The 18300-nt window shown below is 37.9% G+C and overlaps 1 protein-coding gene and 1 long non-coding RNA gene across 4 annotated transcripts in view; one reads left to right on the forward strand and one right to left on the reverse strand.

Moving 5' to 3' along the window:
- The window catches only part of RAP1GDS1 (Rap1 GTPase-GDP dissociation stimulator 1), a gene marked incomplete at its 5' end in the record, with an annotated part of 85739 nt that overhangs the window by 25939 nt on the left and 41500 nt on the right, over positions 1–18300 (forward strand). The window contains 1 exon segment of the mRNA XM_021396366.1: positions 2928–3035. Coding sequence (XP_021252041.1) covers positions 2928–3035 — 108 coding nt within the window.
- Positions 3051–17779, reverse strand: LOC110398587. Of its 3 annotated transcripts, XR_002438488.1 has the most exons (7): positions 16911–17779; positions 16612–16735; positions 11278–11392; positions 11094–11188; positions 6471–6555; positions 4151–4240; positions 3051–3486 (listed from the first exon to the last, which is right to left on the reverse strand). It is a non-coding gene; the product is annotated as an uncharacterized LOC110398587 (long non-coding RNA). The 3 variants fall into 3 exon arrangements; XR_002438486.1 differs by having other exon boundaries at positions 16612–17779; XR_002438487.1 differs by having other exon boundaries at positions 3051–4243; positions 16612–17779.

An 18300-nucleotide genomic window follows, 5' to 3' on the forward strand; every position in this document is an offset into this window, starting at 1 on the left:
ATCTTTACCATCTTGACCTTGTCCCCTTAAATCTTCCCAACCAAATGAGCTTTCACGTGACCCTACGTACTGACAGAATCTACTTATTCACATTTCTCTGACACTCAGTTAAAAAAAATGCCTTATATTGGTTTTGTCCTGGGGATTTTTTATCTCTGAGAACCTGATCAGTCTCTGCAGTAACAAGCCTGCTGGAAACAGCTTCTACGGAGAGAGAGAAAGAGATGGAAAGGTAAGCAAGAGATGATCACAAGAAAACAATGGGGTTTTTGTATGTGAAAGAAAAGCATCTGCAGCTTCCTCCCTAAATGACAGGCTCAGTGCAACTGTGAAACTGCAGAGATCAGGAAGCCTTGTGTAATTATATGGTAGGAACCCACTGGAGCACTGCTGCCTTTTCACTCTGAATATCCCTGTCAGTGTCATTTCAACTGTAAGGTTTGTTCTTTTCAGAACAATGAAAGGAGGAGAGGGGAAAAGGAACGAAACCTCTGAATCTGTTTAAGATGTATTTGCATATGTCCAGTATTCCACGATGTCAAAGAAAAATGCATCTTTCAAGGCACTAACCTTGCTTAGGAAGGAGAAAGCCCTGGCTTTGGCAAGAAGAGACAAAGTGAGCAAATGACATGTTTCCTGAAGAGTACTTCTTCTCTCTGTCCTTGTGGCCTTGTGATGTTGTGGCCAGAGGCTGGTGTTCCTGCAGTATTCCTACTCATGGTTGTTGGTTTTTTTTGCACAGAATAAGAGATATGTCTAAAGATACTATAGGTTTAGAATTGTAGGCTTGTTAGAAGTTCAGATAGTATCATTATTTATTTTAAAAACACACTTTATGTGCAGTTTCTAATTTAATTTCCCTGTGTTGTATTTTAAAAGTACTTAGAAAATCTAATCTCATTTTGTGAATGGCAATTTGGTTTATATTGCAACAGAGTTTCATAAAACATTTTAAATTAATATGGCATACCGTTGCCACAAGCAGACTGATTTTTGAAAGTTAGATGTGTATGTATGTCAGTGAGATATGCATGTGCTAAGTACCATGACAAATTGAGTCATTTGTCCTAGGGACTGAAATCTTTAGTCAATCACATTTGAAAATTACATCATGCTGCATACCACATGTAAGTGTAGAGTATTAAAATAGTGGACATTCCCCAGAAAAAGGAAGCAGAAAGTGGTGGTGTAGGAAAAGAGATGGGGGAGACATTCTGAATACCTGCTGTAGGTTCTGACGTGGCAGTGCGTGTTGAGCTGTTGATGGAGTGCCATTCAATAAACATGCTGCATTTAAGGCTGCTGGGCAATACCATAAGCCAGTACTGGGGAAATTTGTCTTTTTTGCTGGCTTGTTCTAGGAGAGTGAGGAGAGGTGGTAGGGAGACTGGTGTGTGGTCTCAGGGAGCAGAACCATGTACAGCTTCCCTAGAGGTTTTACAGAGTTGAATTTAGGAGGAGGAGAGTTCCTGTCTGTAGGGTAGCTAAGAACATGCACGTTAGTGAATAAACAAACTAACCACCTGATAAACAATTTCATACCTAAACACCAGGAACTTCAAAAACAAAGCATCGTACTTTTATCTCTATGGGATATTGGGCTGCAAAAATGGAAGTGGAACAAAAGCCCCAGCTCTGGCTGAGAAACAGAGTGGCTCTGGGAGGAATGCAATTCCTCTCCCTCCATGGTACATGTCCTGCAACTGCAGTGGGCTGCCAGTGCCTCACAGGCAAATAACGGCAGCATCAGGGAACCTCTGGCCATGCCTCCCTTCCTTGGCACCATCCCTTATGTGGGCAAGTGAGGAGCAGGGAAAGTGCGGTTGCTGCCAGCTCCCTCAGAAGGGGCTTCCTACATTGGTGTGAGGCTCTGAGGCAGCTCTGGCTGCCTTTCAGGCCCAGAAGATGTGTGGCAAAGAGAGCGTACCTGCGGTTCTGTAGGGCTGGGGTGAAGACTTTCTGATTAGTCACTGGGGAATGGTAGGTGGCTAGACACTATTTAACATTATTTGTTTTGAGTAACAGTTCCTGCCTACTGAGAGAGTTGGCATGGAAACTGCTTCAGCACTTATGTTTTAAAGGGTAGCCCATTCAGCACCAGGTTTGTCATCGGCACGCAAGGTGAGGAGACTCGGCCCGCAGCTGCCAACACTGCTGCTTCACTCCCAAATACAGAGAATACTCAGAATGGCAGCAGTGATACTGCCCTAACTTTTATGAGAATAAGTGGGCAGCTGTTGAGAGTTCCATTACATGGTTTGAGTTGATTTGCGGTTGTTCTTTTTTTCCTAAAGAAGGAAGGGTTATTTAATTATCTGAAATTCACAGAAGATTTCTAGAAAATGCCTTATATTTTTACAGATGAACTGAATTTAGAGAGTTAGCACAGTTTGTATAAACAGTGCTTAGAACAATGTGGTGGAAAATGGCATAATCCTTAAAAGGCTGTAAGCTCAGCACTGGGGCTTTGTGAATGTGTAGCCGAGATGGAAACATACACAGCACACAGAAAATGGCACTGTCAATTATTTTCCCATTGTTGATGGCAAAAAAATTCAAAATGTACTTATTTCCATCGTTTTTTTTTCCATGTACAAGGATACAAGCAGAGATACTGCTGCTGGTTCTCTGAACCAACTCGGCTGAGAGAATATTGATGGCTAAATTGCTGCTCAGCAGCATTTCATAAAGTGCCTGCTGGCATCCTGCTCTCAGATGCAGGAGGATAAATGCATGCGTAAATTTGAAAAGTTTAATTTCATGCGTACCCTTTGACTCCCAGCTTTTTATATCCTCAGAATGCAGAACATTAATTCCTTTTTCACTGATACAGAATTTTGTTTACTTTACAGTTACTGTTTACATTCAGTGCTGTTACCAAATGGCTAAGGACACTGATTACTCTTTTCTTTGTGTTTACCAAACAGATAATCTAAGTGATGCCCTGAAAAAGCTGAAGATAACAGCCGCTGACAGCACAGCTGATAGCTTGGAGGGATGCTTGGACTGTCTGCTTCAAGCTCTGGCACAAAACAGTAAGTTCTGTGGACCTTTCAATTTTTAATCATACCATGCTATCAGTGAATAGAGACGTAATAAATTGTGGCTAAAAGGCTCATGCAAGCAATGGGCTGCTAGACTGGTTGTTCAGGGTTTTTGTTATTGTTGTTTGTTTGTTTTTAAATATCTATTTGTGACATTCAGGTGGCAGTGAAGACAGTGATAAGTAAATACCTGCTATTTGAAATAGTTGTAGTCCAGTCTTTTTTGCAGTATTCTGAAGTAGCACAAGAAATTTCCCAACCGAGGAAAGAACAAGGATGGACAAACGGGCCTAACAAGACAAGGAGAGGGGATATGGGAGCTGCTTGCTAATTCTGGCGAAGAGAGCATCGTTTCCTATTGGTAGTTGGCTACTTCTCCTCATGCTTCTGGTTAACATTTCTTATTTCCAGTAGTCTCAGGCAGCAGAAGTGCGCTGGATACCTAAAGGTGGTCCAAATTTGTTGTGTGTTATGATAACAAAAGTAACTTAAGAATGAAACAAAATGGGGGTTTTGTTGTGTGGTTTGTTCGGTGTTTTTTTGTTGTTGTTGTTTAGTTGGTTTTTATCCCCAAAAAGCTGTGAAATGTGTGTCCCTTCTCCAGGAACTACTGTTAATCCTTGTTTCTTCTCCATAATGTTATTCTGCAAATCACAGCCTTTTGGCTTTCTTGGTGTAAAATACTTCATGAGCTTTTTCACAGTAGAACATAAGCCCCATTCATATCACATCAAAGATGTCATGTGGATAATAACAGTATTTGCATTTAATAGTAGTGCTTTTTTCATTTTAATTATTTTGCAGGGAGATGTTAGCCAGAGATCAACCCACTTTTTTGAAAATGATGAATCATTTTTGTTATAAGTTTATTTATTAGGCATATCCAACACTTTAATCCAATTTTCAATTGGTTTTGGTATTTCCAATACTTCTAAGTCTAATACTTAAACAGAAGCTTAATAAAAAGGAAATGGTATGAAAAAATGATGATGTATTTAGCATAAATAATACAGATTATCATTTTCCCTATGAAAGTTGCATAGTTTTGTAACAGCACGAGTTTAGAAGATGCAAAATGATTTTGTCTAATTGTACAACAAACATACCAGTGCTTCCTCGCAGCAAGATGACTCTGTTCTATCACAGTCTAGGGCTTTGCTCTTCCTTCCAAAATCTTTTCTCTTCTGGTCTTGTGGCTGCTAAAGCAGATAAACAGATTAAGATTTTGACCCATTTCTTTTGGGAATTTTTACAGTATACAGCTATAATCCCTCTGGAGTTTAAACTAATCCAATAGATTGGTTCAAGGAGTATTTATATTATGTAATTATTCTTCTAAACATTGTGGTTACTATTGGGCTAACAGTGTATTGTGAAAATTCGTCTTCTTCGACCAAGCAGCCAATGAATGTCCTTTCTCATAGTTCTCATCCATCCAGTTAACTTCTTAACATAGATTCATTTATTTGACATACTATATATCATATATAAACAGGTTGTATATATGGTAATATCATAAAGATGTGATAGAAGCTGTACCTCTGTGTCTATGTATCAGTACATCTCTATCTATCTACATATCTCACACAAAGAAGATTTTGGGCTAAATGATCACAAATGTTTTACCATTGATGAAATTTACATAAGTAGATACTAAGAGTAACACATAAAGCAATGACAAAGCAAGACAACATGACAGAAGGGCTTAAGGGATGACTTCCATCCCCTTCAGAGTACATAGTTTAAGCAGACTAAAGTCAAATAATCATCTTGTCATTTTAAAATGAGGAATTTCTTTTCTTCATTTTCTGTATATACACTTACATATACATTTGCATATGTGTGTCTGTATATACATACCCATATATATTTTTATATATGTGTATATATTATGGTAAGTGAAGTTTGTGAGGACTTCTCCAAATACTTCATACTGTACAGACTGTTCCCAGAGTGCAAGGAATAATGCTAGTCTGTTCTTTGGAGGGCAGAATTAAATAATGTCTAGGGAGATAATGTGAAATATGTTTTATATGGGAAAGTTCCATTACTTATGTTTACATGTAACATTAAAATAGAAATGTTTCCGCCAGCAAGCCTTCAAAGAAAGGTAGAAGGTGAGTAATAATAATTAGAAGTCTGATTGTTTATGCTAAATTATATATTAATTGTAACAGAAAAAATAATATTAAGATTTCTCAAAAAATGGTTCTGCTTTTCTTTAGGATATTCCCATGTGTATGATTATATTAATTAAGTTCACATTCTGATTATAGTTCAGTAAATTGTTGTATTAGAGTAAGAATAGAAAAATAAACTATGCAAGGAATAGAGTATATTTAAAGAAAATTTTGTAGGACTGTGTTTTCATTGAGAGTTCACCATGGTATCTTAAGTCATGTAACTTAAGTTCAATTCACTTCATTAAGACTGTGGAACATAAACATTATTTTAGGTATAAAATGTAGTGTATTATTATTACATTAATGGAAACCATTCCCATCTACCAGCAGCCAAAAATCCAGTGTATGATTGTGATTTTAACAAAGGAATAAAAATGTTTCATTCCCACAGTTTCAATGCAGGCATACTGCATGTACACAAGAATATTCCTGAGACTATTTCACTGCTTTTAGTTGCTGACTGCATGCATGCAGCATAGTCTTCTAGTTGCTGCAGGAACATATGGAAATTTCCTTTGTCTCCAGCAGTACAACAACAGTTTTGGTTCTATTTGCCTTGCATGCAATCTTTTAACTTCTTATTATGCTAAAATATTACTAATCACTTCGTTCCAACACCGTATTATGTATGTTATATTATTGTTACAATACCATATAGAAAGAGATGGCAAAGCTGTGATGAATGGTGTAGCTTTCAATTTCTTTTTACGCAACCTGCTGTTTCTCCTTTTGTTTTTTCATAATTCTTTTGCCAACCCATCTTTTGATAACAGCAGACAGGCTGAAGTGCTGTGGAACGTGATGCCCCTTGCCTAGCCTTATGAGCTATTCTGCCATTTGTCACACCAAACAAATTCAGGCATATGCATACACACGTACTACAGTACACTAGGGTGAGTCAAGTAACGATTTGTGATAGCTACAGATAAACAATTTGCAGGTCAAATTGAAATGTTTTTGGCTACTATTTGTCTAGGGAGATGGCTGTATAGCCCTTCACATCTGACACCTGTGCCTGAAAAGCCTGCACAGATGGTTTCTTCAGGAGACATTGTTTGGAGAGATGCTTATTCCTGTTTATGCAGACATTTATTTCTTCAGTGCTTCTGGCTGAGGTCAGTCATATGTAAACTAGCTAGAGCCACTAGACAAAACTAAGGGCTATAGGCTGTAAGAAGGAACAATGGCAGAGGAGTAAGAGCTAAGCGCACATTGCAAATGCTACACAATTATAAAAACATACCTTATTTTGTGGACTTCCTTCATCATTCCTAGTGAATACAACTGGCATAGCTGGGTACTTTGCCACCATTCTGTCCACCATATGTCTGAAAGGAAAACACAAGTGCTTGATCTCTCTCTATCTGCCAGCACTCATCATCTCTAAACAGATAAACTTTCTGTGCTTCAGATCTCAAAGGGCAGGCTGTGGTGCATGATCCAGAAGCAAAGTTAGCAGCAAAGGAACAGTCAGTCACTGTCCACTGAATGAAATACTGCCTTCTAGCAAATTAGAGGGTGAAATTCACTTATCACGTGTTGACTTTTAAAAATTGTATATTAAACAAATGACTCCACTGTCTGCTCTGTACTTTGTAGATTTATAGGCATGGTTTGGTGTGTTAGTGTCAAGAAAGAATTTTGCTGACCCAGAAGCAGGCAGCTTACTGTAATATGAAGTGCAGAATTATCATGATTGGAAAAGACAAATTGAAAAGAGAAGTTACGTTGTCAGTGAACTTGATTCTGAGGTTCTGTACCTTTTTTTCAATTCAGCTTAAAAAACACGAAGATTAACTGTGTATTGAAAATGTGATTTCATTTTGTGTTTAGTATGGTAAAATTCCTTCCATTATAATTTGAGACCCCTACAAACAGGGATTGTTTTCTCCCCTTGTCCCCAAAATAGCTTAGAGTAATGAAAAGCTTATGTTGTAGCTGCTTTTTAATGTCTGTAAAGAAAAAAAGAAAATAATTGAAGTCTGCAGAAAAATTTATAGGAGAAAATCAGGGGAAGAAGAACTCTGGTATGTGGTTCTGAATGCATTTTTCTTAGAGAAACGTGGTCATGTCATAGACTTATAGAATCATTAAGGTCAGAAAGAGCACTAAGATCATCTAGTCCAACCATCAACCCATCGCCACCATGCAGACTAAACCGTGTCCCTAAGTGCCACATCTTCACATTTCTTGAACACCTCCAGGAATGGCGACTCTGCCACTCCCTGGGCAGCCCATTCCAGAGCCTCACCTCATCTCCCTGTGTTTACAGTGGAGTGAGGGGCAAGTTCCTCCCCTGGGATGTCAGCCTGCCCTCTGACACCACTCAAACAGCGTGTGCTTGTCTGCAACCCAGGGGCAACTGCCTAACATCTTGGGTGTAGTTTCCAAAGCCGTGTATTTGGTCTGATGTTTCTGCTAAATTTTCATATTAGCAACTTTGGAATGAAAGGGTATTTAGTGTTTTTGTTCTAATTACAATTACAGACGGATGTTCTTCCCATACGTACAAGTGGAAGTGAAAGTGTTGCTGGTGGTGCAAGGGAGGTCTATTTGTTTTCCTGACCAAGTGAAATTGTCAGTGCAAATACTGTAGAAAAATGACAGTATTAAACACTGTCTCTAGTGGCATCATTAGGCTTGTATTACCGAACAATATTACTTTTTGAATAACAAAATGTACCTGAGTATTGCATGCTCAAATTATTTTCTGTTTTGGAACCAAAACCTATGTTACGAAAAAGGAAACAATTATTTGGTTTCAAGAGTTTTGTTTTAAAAGCACAACGTTATGTGGACTCAAAGGACATAGTAACTAGAACTTAAATTGCTTTGTGTAGGAAGAATTCTGTGACACAGTGGATACAGCTTCATCCATTTACAATTTTACTGGCTCAGATATTTTCAGTTTAGCCCTTAACCATTGACAGCCTAAGTTAACAGAAAAATATGATCTCTGAACGTGTGCATTGCAGCTAGGAATTTAGGGAGTTTTATGTATAAAAACTGGGGGGAAAAGAAGACTAAAGCACTTTTGCACTGGATAAAAGTATTTTGAAAGGTTATAGACTTATAATCTTATATAATTCTCACTTTTTGTGAGAAGTAGAAAATGCCTAATTTTTGATCTCAAGTCTATAAAAAACATGACTATATACTGTTGGATTTTGGAAATAATAGGTTAATTGTGTAGAAAAATACAAGAGAAAGCAATATCCATCACTGCACATCACTATGTAGTGATTTATATTTATTAAGCTCTACCTCATAAATGTTGTATCTATCAAAAAAAATACAGCTATGAGATACTCAAATAGAGGTCCACAAAAAAGGACTGCATGAGAAAAAGAAAACAAGAAAGAAATACAGGTTTCCTTTTAAACCACAGACCTTCTGGGACAACAGAAAAAAAATGAAAATGTTATTGCTAGTCCAGACATCCTGCGTTTCAGATACAAGAGGTTAGAGCAGATATAAATAACCCAGATTTGACAGATGAGAAATCTGAAAATCTGCTGAGAACATTATTTTTGGCTCTGATATACTCAGTGTAAGAGGCTGAAAATGCCCACTAATCCCAGCCTTCAACACCTGGCTCCAAAAAGTGTCTGGCATGTGAGTGAAGCAGAAAGGCAAGTACACACATTTCCAAACATTTTTTACACTTAGTTTTTTGGAGTGTAAGCCTATGAGTTCACACATTTCTATGTAAAAATGCTAAAGCAGAATTACACCAATAGAGATAGGCTTAAATGAGGGGGTGGGGCCTCATTTTTGGAATAAGTTTAGAAATTTTGGAAAGCACTTACAGTACAGTGAGAAAGGCTTAAAGTAACACTTCACCTTGTAGATGTGATTGGAAAAGATACACAATTTTCTATTTGTTGAACTGTGCTAATCTCTGATAACTCAAGAAACTATCATATTACTCATGAAAATTATAATTTCAGCATCTATTGTAAGACTTCTTTGGCATGTCAATTTTTCTCCCATAATAAGCGTGATTACTTTGTTTTATATTTTTTCCCCCAAAACGTATTTTGGCTACATACTTCCCTGTTTCAATTGGATGTATTCTCTATGTTGCATCAGAGAAAATATATTATAAACTTCCTGAGCAACTGCTAGTAGGTCTCTTCCATCACTTCCTGCTGTTTCAGCTTTCTAGTGTTGAGATCATGAGCTCAGCCCTCCTACCTAAACCTTCTGTTCAGGTTTTCTCTTGCAAGTCACCAGGAGGTTTTCTAAAACCCCATGGTTCCTATTTGATGGCATCACAGAGGAGGATGTGTTAGCATCTGCTTAAGAAAATGTTGAATTTCAGCGGAGATTGCTGATTTCTCACATTCCTTCCTCAGAGATGAGACTTGCTATCCTATGTCCCAGATCTCCTGTAGGCACTTGCTTCCAAAGGCATCTACTTTCCCATTTTTTATGTCTTGGTGGATTTCCAGTTCTCACAACCATATGTTAACACAGAGGTTATATCTGAGTTGGAAATTCTTCATTATGTTCTGTTCTTCATAACTGTGACTTTCATATGTTGTGAATTAGTTAGTACTTCTGCTCTTCCTATAATTGACATTACTTTTTCTGATCTTCACTGGCCATAGAAGACAGAAGAATTCCTGTTCTGGAGAGCCAAAATCACAGAAAATTCAAAGATAATTTTTTGTAATTTCTAAATTCAGACTTCAAGTAAAAAGATACACTTCTCTGAAATATTTCAAATGTCACTACCAGTGTCTTTGATTCAAGGAAAAAGTTACTTTTTTTTTTTCTATTTACCTATTTTTTTCTATTTCCCTTTTGCACATTCTTTGCAGTTCAGCGTACTCTTATTTCATTCATCACTCAGTCAGATAAGCGTCTATAAGCTGAATTTCAAGCACATCAGAGTGCCATGTGGTTTTAGAGAAATGTTGTGCCTGATTAGTATTTAAGCAGGGGTCATTTCACATTTTATTTCTATGGAAGTAAAAGGTTGGCTACTTTCCCACCCCAAACATCGAAAAAAATAATTTGTAGAATGTTCAGTCCTAGCAGAGTTATTCTAAGAAATAAAAATTACATCTAAAAATTCATTCATTCCCATTGTGGAGGCATTTTAGGCTAACTCATTTCCCTGTATGAAGTGTGGAGAAAAACCTCAACATTTCACAGCTTGCTCAAGCAAACTTGGCCATAAACAACACTAAACTAACCTCCAGTTTTGCAGTCAAATTTGAGCAGAGTAAGAGTAAGATGAGATGTGTCATTTCATGTAGATTGAACCTTTGCACAGCAGCAGAGCCTAAAATAAAACAATAACCACCTATAGGCGCTATTTTGACACTCACATGTAGGATTAACTTTTGGATACTGTCATTTCACGTAGAAGCACCTGCCAATTTAATGCTCGTTACTAACAAATAAGCTGCAACACCACAAGCCAGCAGGCAAGAATGGCAGGACAACACAAAACGAGTGAGCAAACAATGATACCAGTTAATCGCTGGCTTATTAGTATGTAGCAGAATCAAGGCCAACATTAAATTTATCTCCCCTGTAGCACTGAGCTACCTGCCACACCTTTAACAGCACACTGTCTGTGCATATTGGAGACATGAAGTGGTATCTGTTTGGCAGCTGCTAAGTCTTGATCCAGCTTCTTTGGATTCGGTGATGCATAGATAATTCGTTTAATCTGTCTTCTGAAACCAAAGGAGGGAGAGGGAGTGGAAGTGGGAAAATATGAGACTAAGTGGAGGAGTAGTAAGGAATAAAGCAGTGCATATTTTTAGAGGAAGGAAAGAAATGAAAGAAGGGCAGGACAGATGTAAAGATAAACATTTTGAAAGAAAACCATCAAATTAAATCCAGGTACCTGAGTGGTGATGGATGCTGTATCTTCATAATTCCCACTGCCTTCTGCAACAGCTGCTCACACTCAGAATTTCTACTGATTTCACTCAGTTACTGCTGCACAAATGTTCAAACCACAGAGTAAAATTAGTTCAACAAATAGAAAGAAAGGTCACGATTCTGCCAACCTTTGCCAATATTCTTACCTTTAAGGACAAATTCTTATGTACTGTTAGTCCCCTAGAGCTTGAGTTATAGTTGTATAAAGTTATGTACATAGGTTGCTCCGAAAGTAATGCTTCCATTTTATTTCCATGAAAACTGCAACAGATACAAAGAGCACAATAACACTATTTTATAGAGCACATTCTCAGCTACAAAACACGTTTTTTTCGCAACAGTCACCACCATTAGCCAATTTGTGAGGATGAGCTGATTGAGACACTCTTCATTTCATGGTATGACAGCTGTGCATGGCTGTCTGGAACATAGCTCGTCTTCCCTGTTGCTGTCACCACTGCTGAAACACACCACCCACTGCCTAACTGCGCTCACATCTACTCTTTGGTCTCCATAAATGTTCAGCAAGTGTCAGTGAATGTCAGTGTATGCCATTTTTTCCGCATGGAGGAATTCAGTTCCACACCTTTGCTTCATACGCACTCCCATGTCAGACGCCATTGTGTCAGACCGCCCCCTGCTGCCATCTGTCACACGGCAACAGAATGTAGTGGAATATTGGTGGGAAGGTTCAACCTCTACTGCCATACCACCGGCATCTGCCTCTGATTCCATGAGACAACAATAATAACACAGGAGGCATTACTTTCCGAGCAGCCCTTGTGGATGACAGAGCACTTAAAACATTTGGATATAAAATGAGTGCAGCTCCTTTTTCAATTCCTTTGTTTTGCAGCACCATCAGTCTCGATTCCTATATGACAGCAGATGTCAAGAAAAGTATTCTTTCTTCAAAGGTGTATTTCTAGTTTATTTCTCAGTACACGGTCTTTGCTGAGCATCATATAAACCTGGTCTTCATGATGGGGAATATAATGCAATAAAAAGTAAAGCAAAAAGCATAACATAAGCGTTCAGCATTTATAGTTGAATTATATTTTACATCTGTATTATCAGAAAATAATATAACATTTAGCACAATTAGGAGTATTTTGCATAACAAAAAAAAAAGTTTTGATTGGCCTGTAAGTATAAAATCAGTCGTATGTTCACATAGATGATAAGTTTAGGTGGTAGCAGATCACAGAGGAAGAAATTTTTGACAGAAGCATTTTTATAGACTGAGTTTTGATGAGAAAAATGAAGATGGTACATAAAACTCTGAGGAAGATTTTATATTCTGCTAGAGAAGGTTTGGAGAAGATGAAGACTCTCTTAGAAAAGATTCAGTTTCTACTGGCTAAAACATTCCTTTGCTACGCTACCTTACATCACATCCCTCAGAAAGTAACATTACCCGGCAAAAACACCTTACTTACTTTTCTAGCACTGGCAGAATAGCTGCATCAGCAGTAGGGGTTTGTTAGTAAGGAAACTGTCAAACTGAAATGACCATATCTTAGACTAGCATACTCAGACGAACAAGAATTTCTAGTCTGCCTTGGATGCAGATAATCTCTTGTAGCAGAGCCAGAGGTTCAAATCTAATTGGGCCAGCTCAGCCAGTTAAGCTTATTGCAGTCCATTAAGTTTAACTGATAAGACTTACAGTCAAATGCTTTTCTGAAAGTTGGGAATCCCAATGGATATTTTGTAAGGGAGTTTTGTCTCAAATACTGTATTATAAATTGTTCCTTCTTTTTGCTACAGATGCTTATTGCATCTTAGCTCATGGAACTGTGTCTTTTCATGGCACTGTATAACACATAATGCAGAAATGTTTCATCACAAATGCTGTGTATCATATATTATTACAGTATACATATTTAATTTCAACATACTAAATCAAAGCGACTGCTTTTTATTGGACTGTCTCCCAGTAAACTGGCCTAGCTTAACGATACTGAATGGTAATCACTGCTGCTTAGTAGGGTTATATTTTACATAAATTCCTCTTAATAGTGATGTGTTTTGTTAGTGCCGAATAGTTAAATGATGTTTATCCAAGTGTTAAATTCCAAGGGCTATTCATTGAATATACAATGTGCCAAATAAAGATTAAGTGTTATATATTTTTTCTTCTCAGAAGGCTTCAGTGAACAGTAGTTTCAGATAATAGAATATAAAAATTTCTTTTTAGATTACATTTTTGAAGTGCAGTGCAGAAGCAATTGAAAAGCCTGTTCTTTATTTTAAAAAAAAAAGTATTTAGAGAGCATGTAATACACCATTTTAGGTCTGAAATTTCATTCTTAACTTTGGCTCAGTCCCTTATGACTTACAAACATGATTTCTTTTTAGATTAAGCTTTTCCTTAAGCTGCTTTGGCAACAAAACTTTTTTTGAAACATCGGTAGCTAAGAAAACACCTTTGTGTGTAGACAGTTGCCCAGTAAGCACCGGGGAGAATTTTTCAGTAGGCATTTGATCTTGTTTGAGAGCACACTTAAGAGATTGCTTTAAAGGAATATGAAACATTTCCTGCATATATAATGGACAGCTTTCAAATCTGATTTCATTTTTGACCTAAACTAAATCTGCAAAAAGGATTTTACACTATGGGCCTCATATTTCTGTTATACAGACTGAAAAACTGAAGCGTGAGAATGCTGAAGGTTTTACTCAAGGTCCCGTAATAAATTCAGTTTGTGTAAGTAGTGGAGGAGGCATATTAAAATGTTCATACAGGCTGAGTTTGAAACACAAAATTGCTCATGGATGACATTTGTACAAAGATGCCAGACAATGAAGAAGGTAACTAAGGCACTAATTATCAAACTATTTAAGCAACTGGACTACTAAAATGGTTACCTCCTACAGAGGGTGGGTCAGAAAGGTGGACAGGGAGAATTAAGAGTTCAAATAAATCCACCAAACCACATGTCTAGGTGCTAAACTAGATCCAGTTCAGGGTAAGAGAATCTTAGCTGCTTAATTTTAATATTCTGCCTTGTGCTGCAAAGCCCCCATGGAAGTTTTAATGCGCATATTTCTTCATGGAAGGCAAAGCTGGCGTGCATGTTTATTAACTTACTTCATTGGTACCTGCAACAGGCTGTTTGAGGCACGGTTCTCATCCTGCAATTCACTTTTATTCTTTGGATACTGCTCCTGGAGAATTTAATCAGCGGGAATCATGCAGCTCTAGCTGGTTGGTGAATCTGTCTCTCCATCTGTCCTTCCTTCCTTGTTAGAGCTGAGATTTTAATTACCAACATCTGTGCACTATCTCTGTCTCTTCATTAAAAATTAGAGCTGAAGTTGCCCTATTGCTGCTGCCATAGACAGAACAGAGCAAACGCCATGATAAAAGTGTTCACACAGCTGATGGAGAATCCTCCCTCTGTCCTAGAGGTCTAGTTTGAAGGATGTGTTAGCAAGCAGATTATATTTATGAGAAGGAGCGTGCCAACAGAGATATATGTGTGCATTTAATTATATGTATTATTTTTTCTGTTAAAAAAATATTGAATTGGAATGGTCTTTTTGGCTCCTTTCTCTGCAATGTATGCCTTGCTGCAGGAGATCACATCATTTGCTATTCACGGTCTACTTTTTGTCTTCATTTAGTCAGACCAAAATCTCCATTTTGTGGTATGGAAAAAAACAGCAGGAGGGCTAGAGAGAGACAGGAAGGCAGTATACCATGTGAGCATCAATACTTGCTCTTGGTCACATGAACCTTTTTTTGTTTTTTCTTTCTACTTTGGTGGATAGAGGATGTACCAGTTAGAAATACATCCCTTGCTCCCTTTGTTCTGCCTTGCGAGAGAGCCGATGAAAGGTTCCTTTCCCGTTATACGTGGCTCCTCATCATTATTTATTCATGTGTTCGTCCTCCTCTTTCTCATGAGAGCACATGTGGGAGGGACATTATAAAGCCACGGTAATTTTCTACAGTGGTTTCTGGTGGTTTACAAAACAGCTCTTCAGCTAGAAATACATACATTTTTCAAAAGAATACACTGCAAACACGGTTGGCTTAATAAAGAGGACACTGATGGAGCTGCTCATTTACAGTTCTTTTCTCATGTAAAGCTCCACAGCATGGGAATTGCTGCAGTGATAGCCCTCACTAATATTAGGTTATTTTAAATTCTTTTTTTGCTGGAATGAGAAATTGTTTGCACCAAAAAAACCATCTGGTAGTACAACTTACACTCATTGTTCAAAGGAACTGTGCACCAATATTTTTTCTGCTGCTAGCGAGTGCAAAGTAGCGGTATTTGTGACAGATAAGCCTTTCCCTTCCTGATCCCTGCCTTTTCTTTCACTTGAAGATGAAGAAAATGATGCAGAGAGGAGAAAAGGGTGAGACAGGAGTAAAATTTAACAGGAAATAGAGACGAAAGTGTACAATCTAATTGGACTTTTCCCTGTAATGATTTCTGCTACTTAATTAAGCACTCTGATAGCCCCGGTGCTCAGCTCTCCAGCTCTGATCTGTGGCATTAAAGAATTTCCTGCTCACACCCTTTATTATTCTGACTTCAGGCACTGCAAAAACCATGAAAAGTAAAGATATTGACATTTTAATCACATTGTTATGACATTAATAAGATTTTGGCACTGTATGATCTAACGTATTCTTCATCTTGATATCTGGTGATATAAAGAGAGATCCAAAGCTGCAGGTTTGACCTTAGGGTTTTTTCCCCCAATTATGCTGCCATGGCACAGCACTATACTGTATTGTGTGCAAAAGGACTGTTTCTAAAGTAGCATTATCACAGCCCTACAGTTCCTTTCCTTCAAGATAAGAGCAGTAGGTACTCTGTGGGTGGGTTGCACGTGCAGATTGAAAATCAGGCTTTAAAGGAAAGCATATGGAATCTGGACATGCATTTATAGCAAAAGGATTTTTTGAGGTGCAGCACCCTAATATCAGGCAGCCCAGGTTGTCAGGTTTCCTTAGAACAGAAATTGAACAGATTTGTGAGGGAGTGCAGTTCTGATAAAGGAGTTGAAATGGCAGCTTGTTAATACATCATTAACATTGTCTATAATTCCTATTTTCACCATTACAGAAAATATAAAAGGAGATTACGTGGCAGAGGTTTTGTCCAGATCTCACTTGCTCCTATAGAAATATTTGATTTTACACAGCTACAGTTGACAGTACACTGAAACAATTCAAAAGATGACACCTGAAATAAGATTCCAAAATAAAGCCTCAAATGAGTTACTAGGAAGCTCAGAATGAAGCTAGAATGCAGCAGATATGCATCTTTAGCAAATATTACCTCTTTCTTGCATATGCACAGAAACAGGAAAGCAGGCCTTCTTCAGCCTATGAAGAGAATGAAGGGAAGAACTGAGGGGTGCCTGTGCTAAAGTCATTTCCAATTCTTAACAAATTCCATCTTAAAACCTCCAATTTGTTATTTTCTTCTACAGACATATGTTTGAACAGTTAGTACCTGAAATGCAAATGTGCAGTTGACTCCTCAGTCAAGTGAAACGATTGCTGAAGATCTTCATTTGGACGTCCCAGTTTCCACAGGGCATGCCCATGTATCATTTGCTTGTCATTAAGTCCTCCTTCTTTAAGAAAAATACAAAAAATACTGAGCAAAAAAGCTAGATATAACAAAGCAATTTTAAGTTTATATATAAGCCAACTTGTTCCAATTAAAATACCCTTCCTTCTGTAAGTATTTCAAAAGCCCCCCCAAAAAATGTTGAGTTTCTATACCTACATTGTCTTCTAATTACATACCTTAAGAAATGAATTTGTACATTTCAGCACGTTGTAACTAGCAAAAGTTTCGATGTTGGTGCTCAGCCAGGACCAGTGGGATGTTGGTTTTGTGAAGGGGAGAGTATATGCAGGCATGGATCCTGTAGTGCTCAAGAGTTTAAAAAAAAAGTAAAGAAAAGAAAAGAAAAAAGAAAATAGAAGTGAATGTTCTGTTTTCATCTATGTGATACCAGGTAGCTGATATCCCAGTTTCCAACAGGTCTATTAAGCACTATGGTTTTTGTTGATACACACTTACTTATCAGAATAAAATAAATCAGAGCCTATCTGCTACACACAACTGACCTGGAGAAGCACTTAGTTTTATTTACCCATTTCTTGCAGGAAATATTTTGTTCCAGTTGTGTAATTTATTTTTTGTGCAGTAATACATCCATCAAACTACAGTTCATAAAATAAGACTGGATGTCTCAGAAGCATGGTAGGGAAAACTTCATTAATGTCTCCTGCCCACTAACTGCGGTTAAAATCACATGGGCTCACAGATACCTACATTTCTGTCCTTTCAATTTTGAACTTAAGGGAGAGGAATCTCTTCTTTAATAGATTGTGCTTGGAACAGTCTGTAATCCTGACACGATTTCTCTGAATTCAAACTTTCATTTCATTCTTACATATCCATGGGAGAACATACCTAACAATGTGTATGCTAATGTCAGAACTTGAAAAAGCTTCCATGTTAGTCAGAACACATTGGATCTTCTGCCGGGGCCAGCCCAAGCAGCTCTCCTGTGCTGGGAGCATGGGTTGTCTTGGAGCTGCCACGAGGCCAAAAGCCAGTGGCAGTGCTGAGAACAGGAACAGGAAGGAAGAGGAGGACACAGGAGATGGTAAGCCCAATGACATGCTGTTAACTGTTTGCAGGTGAAGCACAGCTAAGAAATGATTGCAAATTGCTACTCTAGATGACTCCCTGGTCTTCTGTGCTGCATTCTGAAGCAGTAGCTGCCATCTAATAATCTATCACACTAATATTTAACTCAAATCCGCAAACTATTTGAAAGCATTTGCAAGATATGTTTTAGTATCCAGTACTTGATCTTTAACTGCAGTGAATCAACGTTCATTTATAGTTTGTATAGAGCTGCAGGCCAACAACGGGGCCTTTACTGTGGAGCAACTGCACAATTCCTTCTGTATAACAGGCAAAAAGATGAAATGATTTGTTCTGAAATCTCCAGTCTAAGTGTTACTTTTCCCTTTCCCTTCTACTGGGACTGTGTTGGAGCTACTGTAGCCTAGCAAAGTAACACAGAAGATACACGTACTGAGTATAAACGAAGTCTAGACTAGGATCTGCTTAGCTCTCCTTCTTCTCCAGTTTCTGCTTCCTGTGCTGCATTACACT

Source organism: Numida meleagris, chromosome 4 (assembly GCF_002078875.1).
Source record: "Numida meleagris isolate 19003 breed g44 Domestic line chromosome 4, NumMel1.0, whole genome shotgun sequence".
NCBI lineage: Eukaryota > Metazoa > Chordata > Aves > Galliformes > Numididae > Numida > Numida meleagris.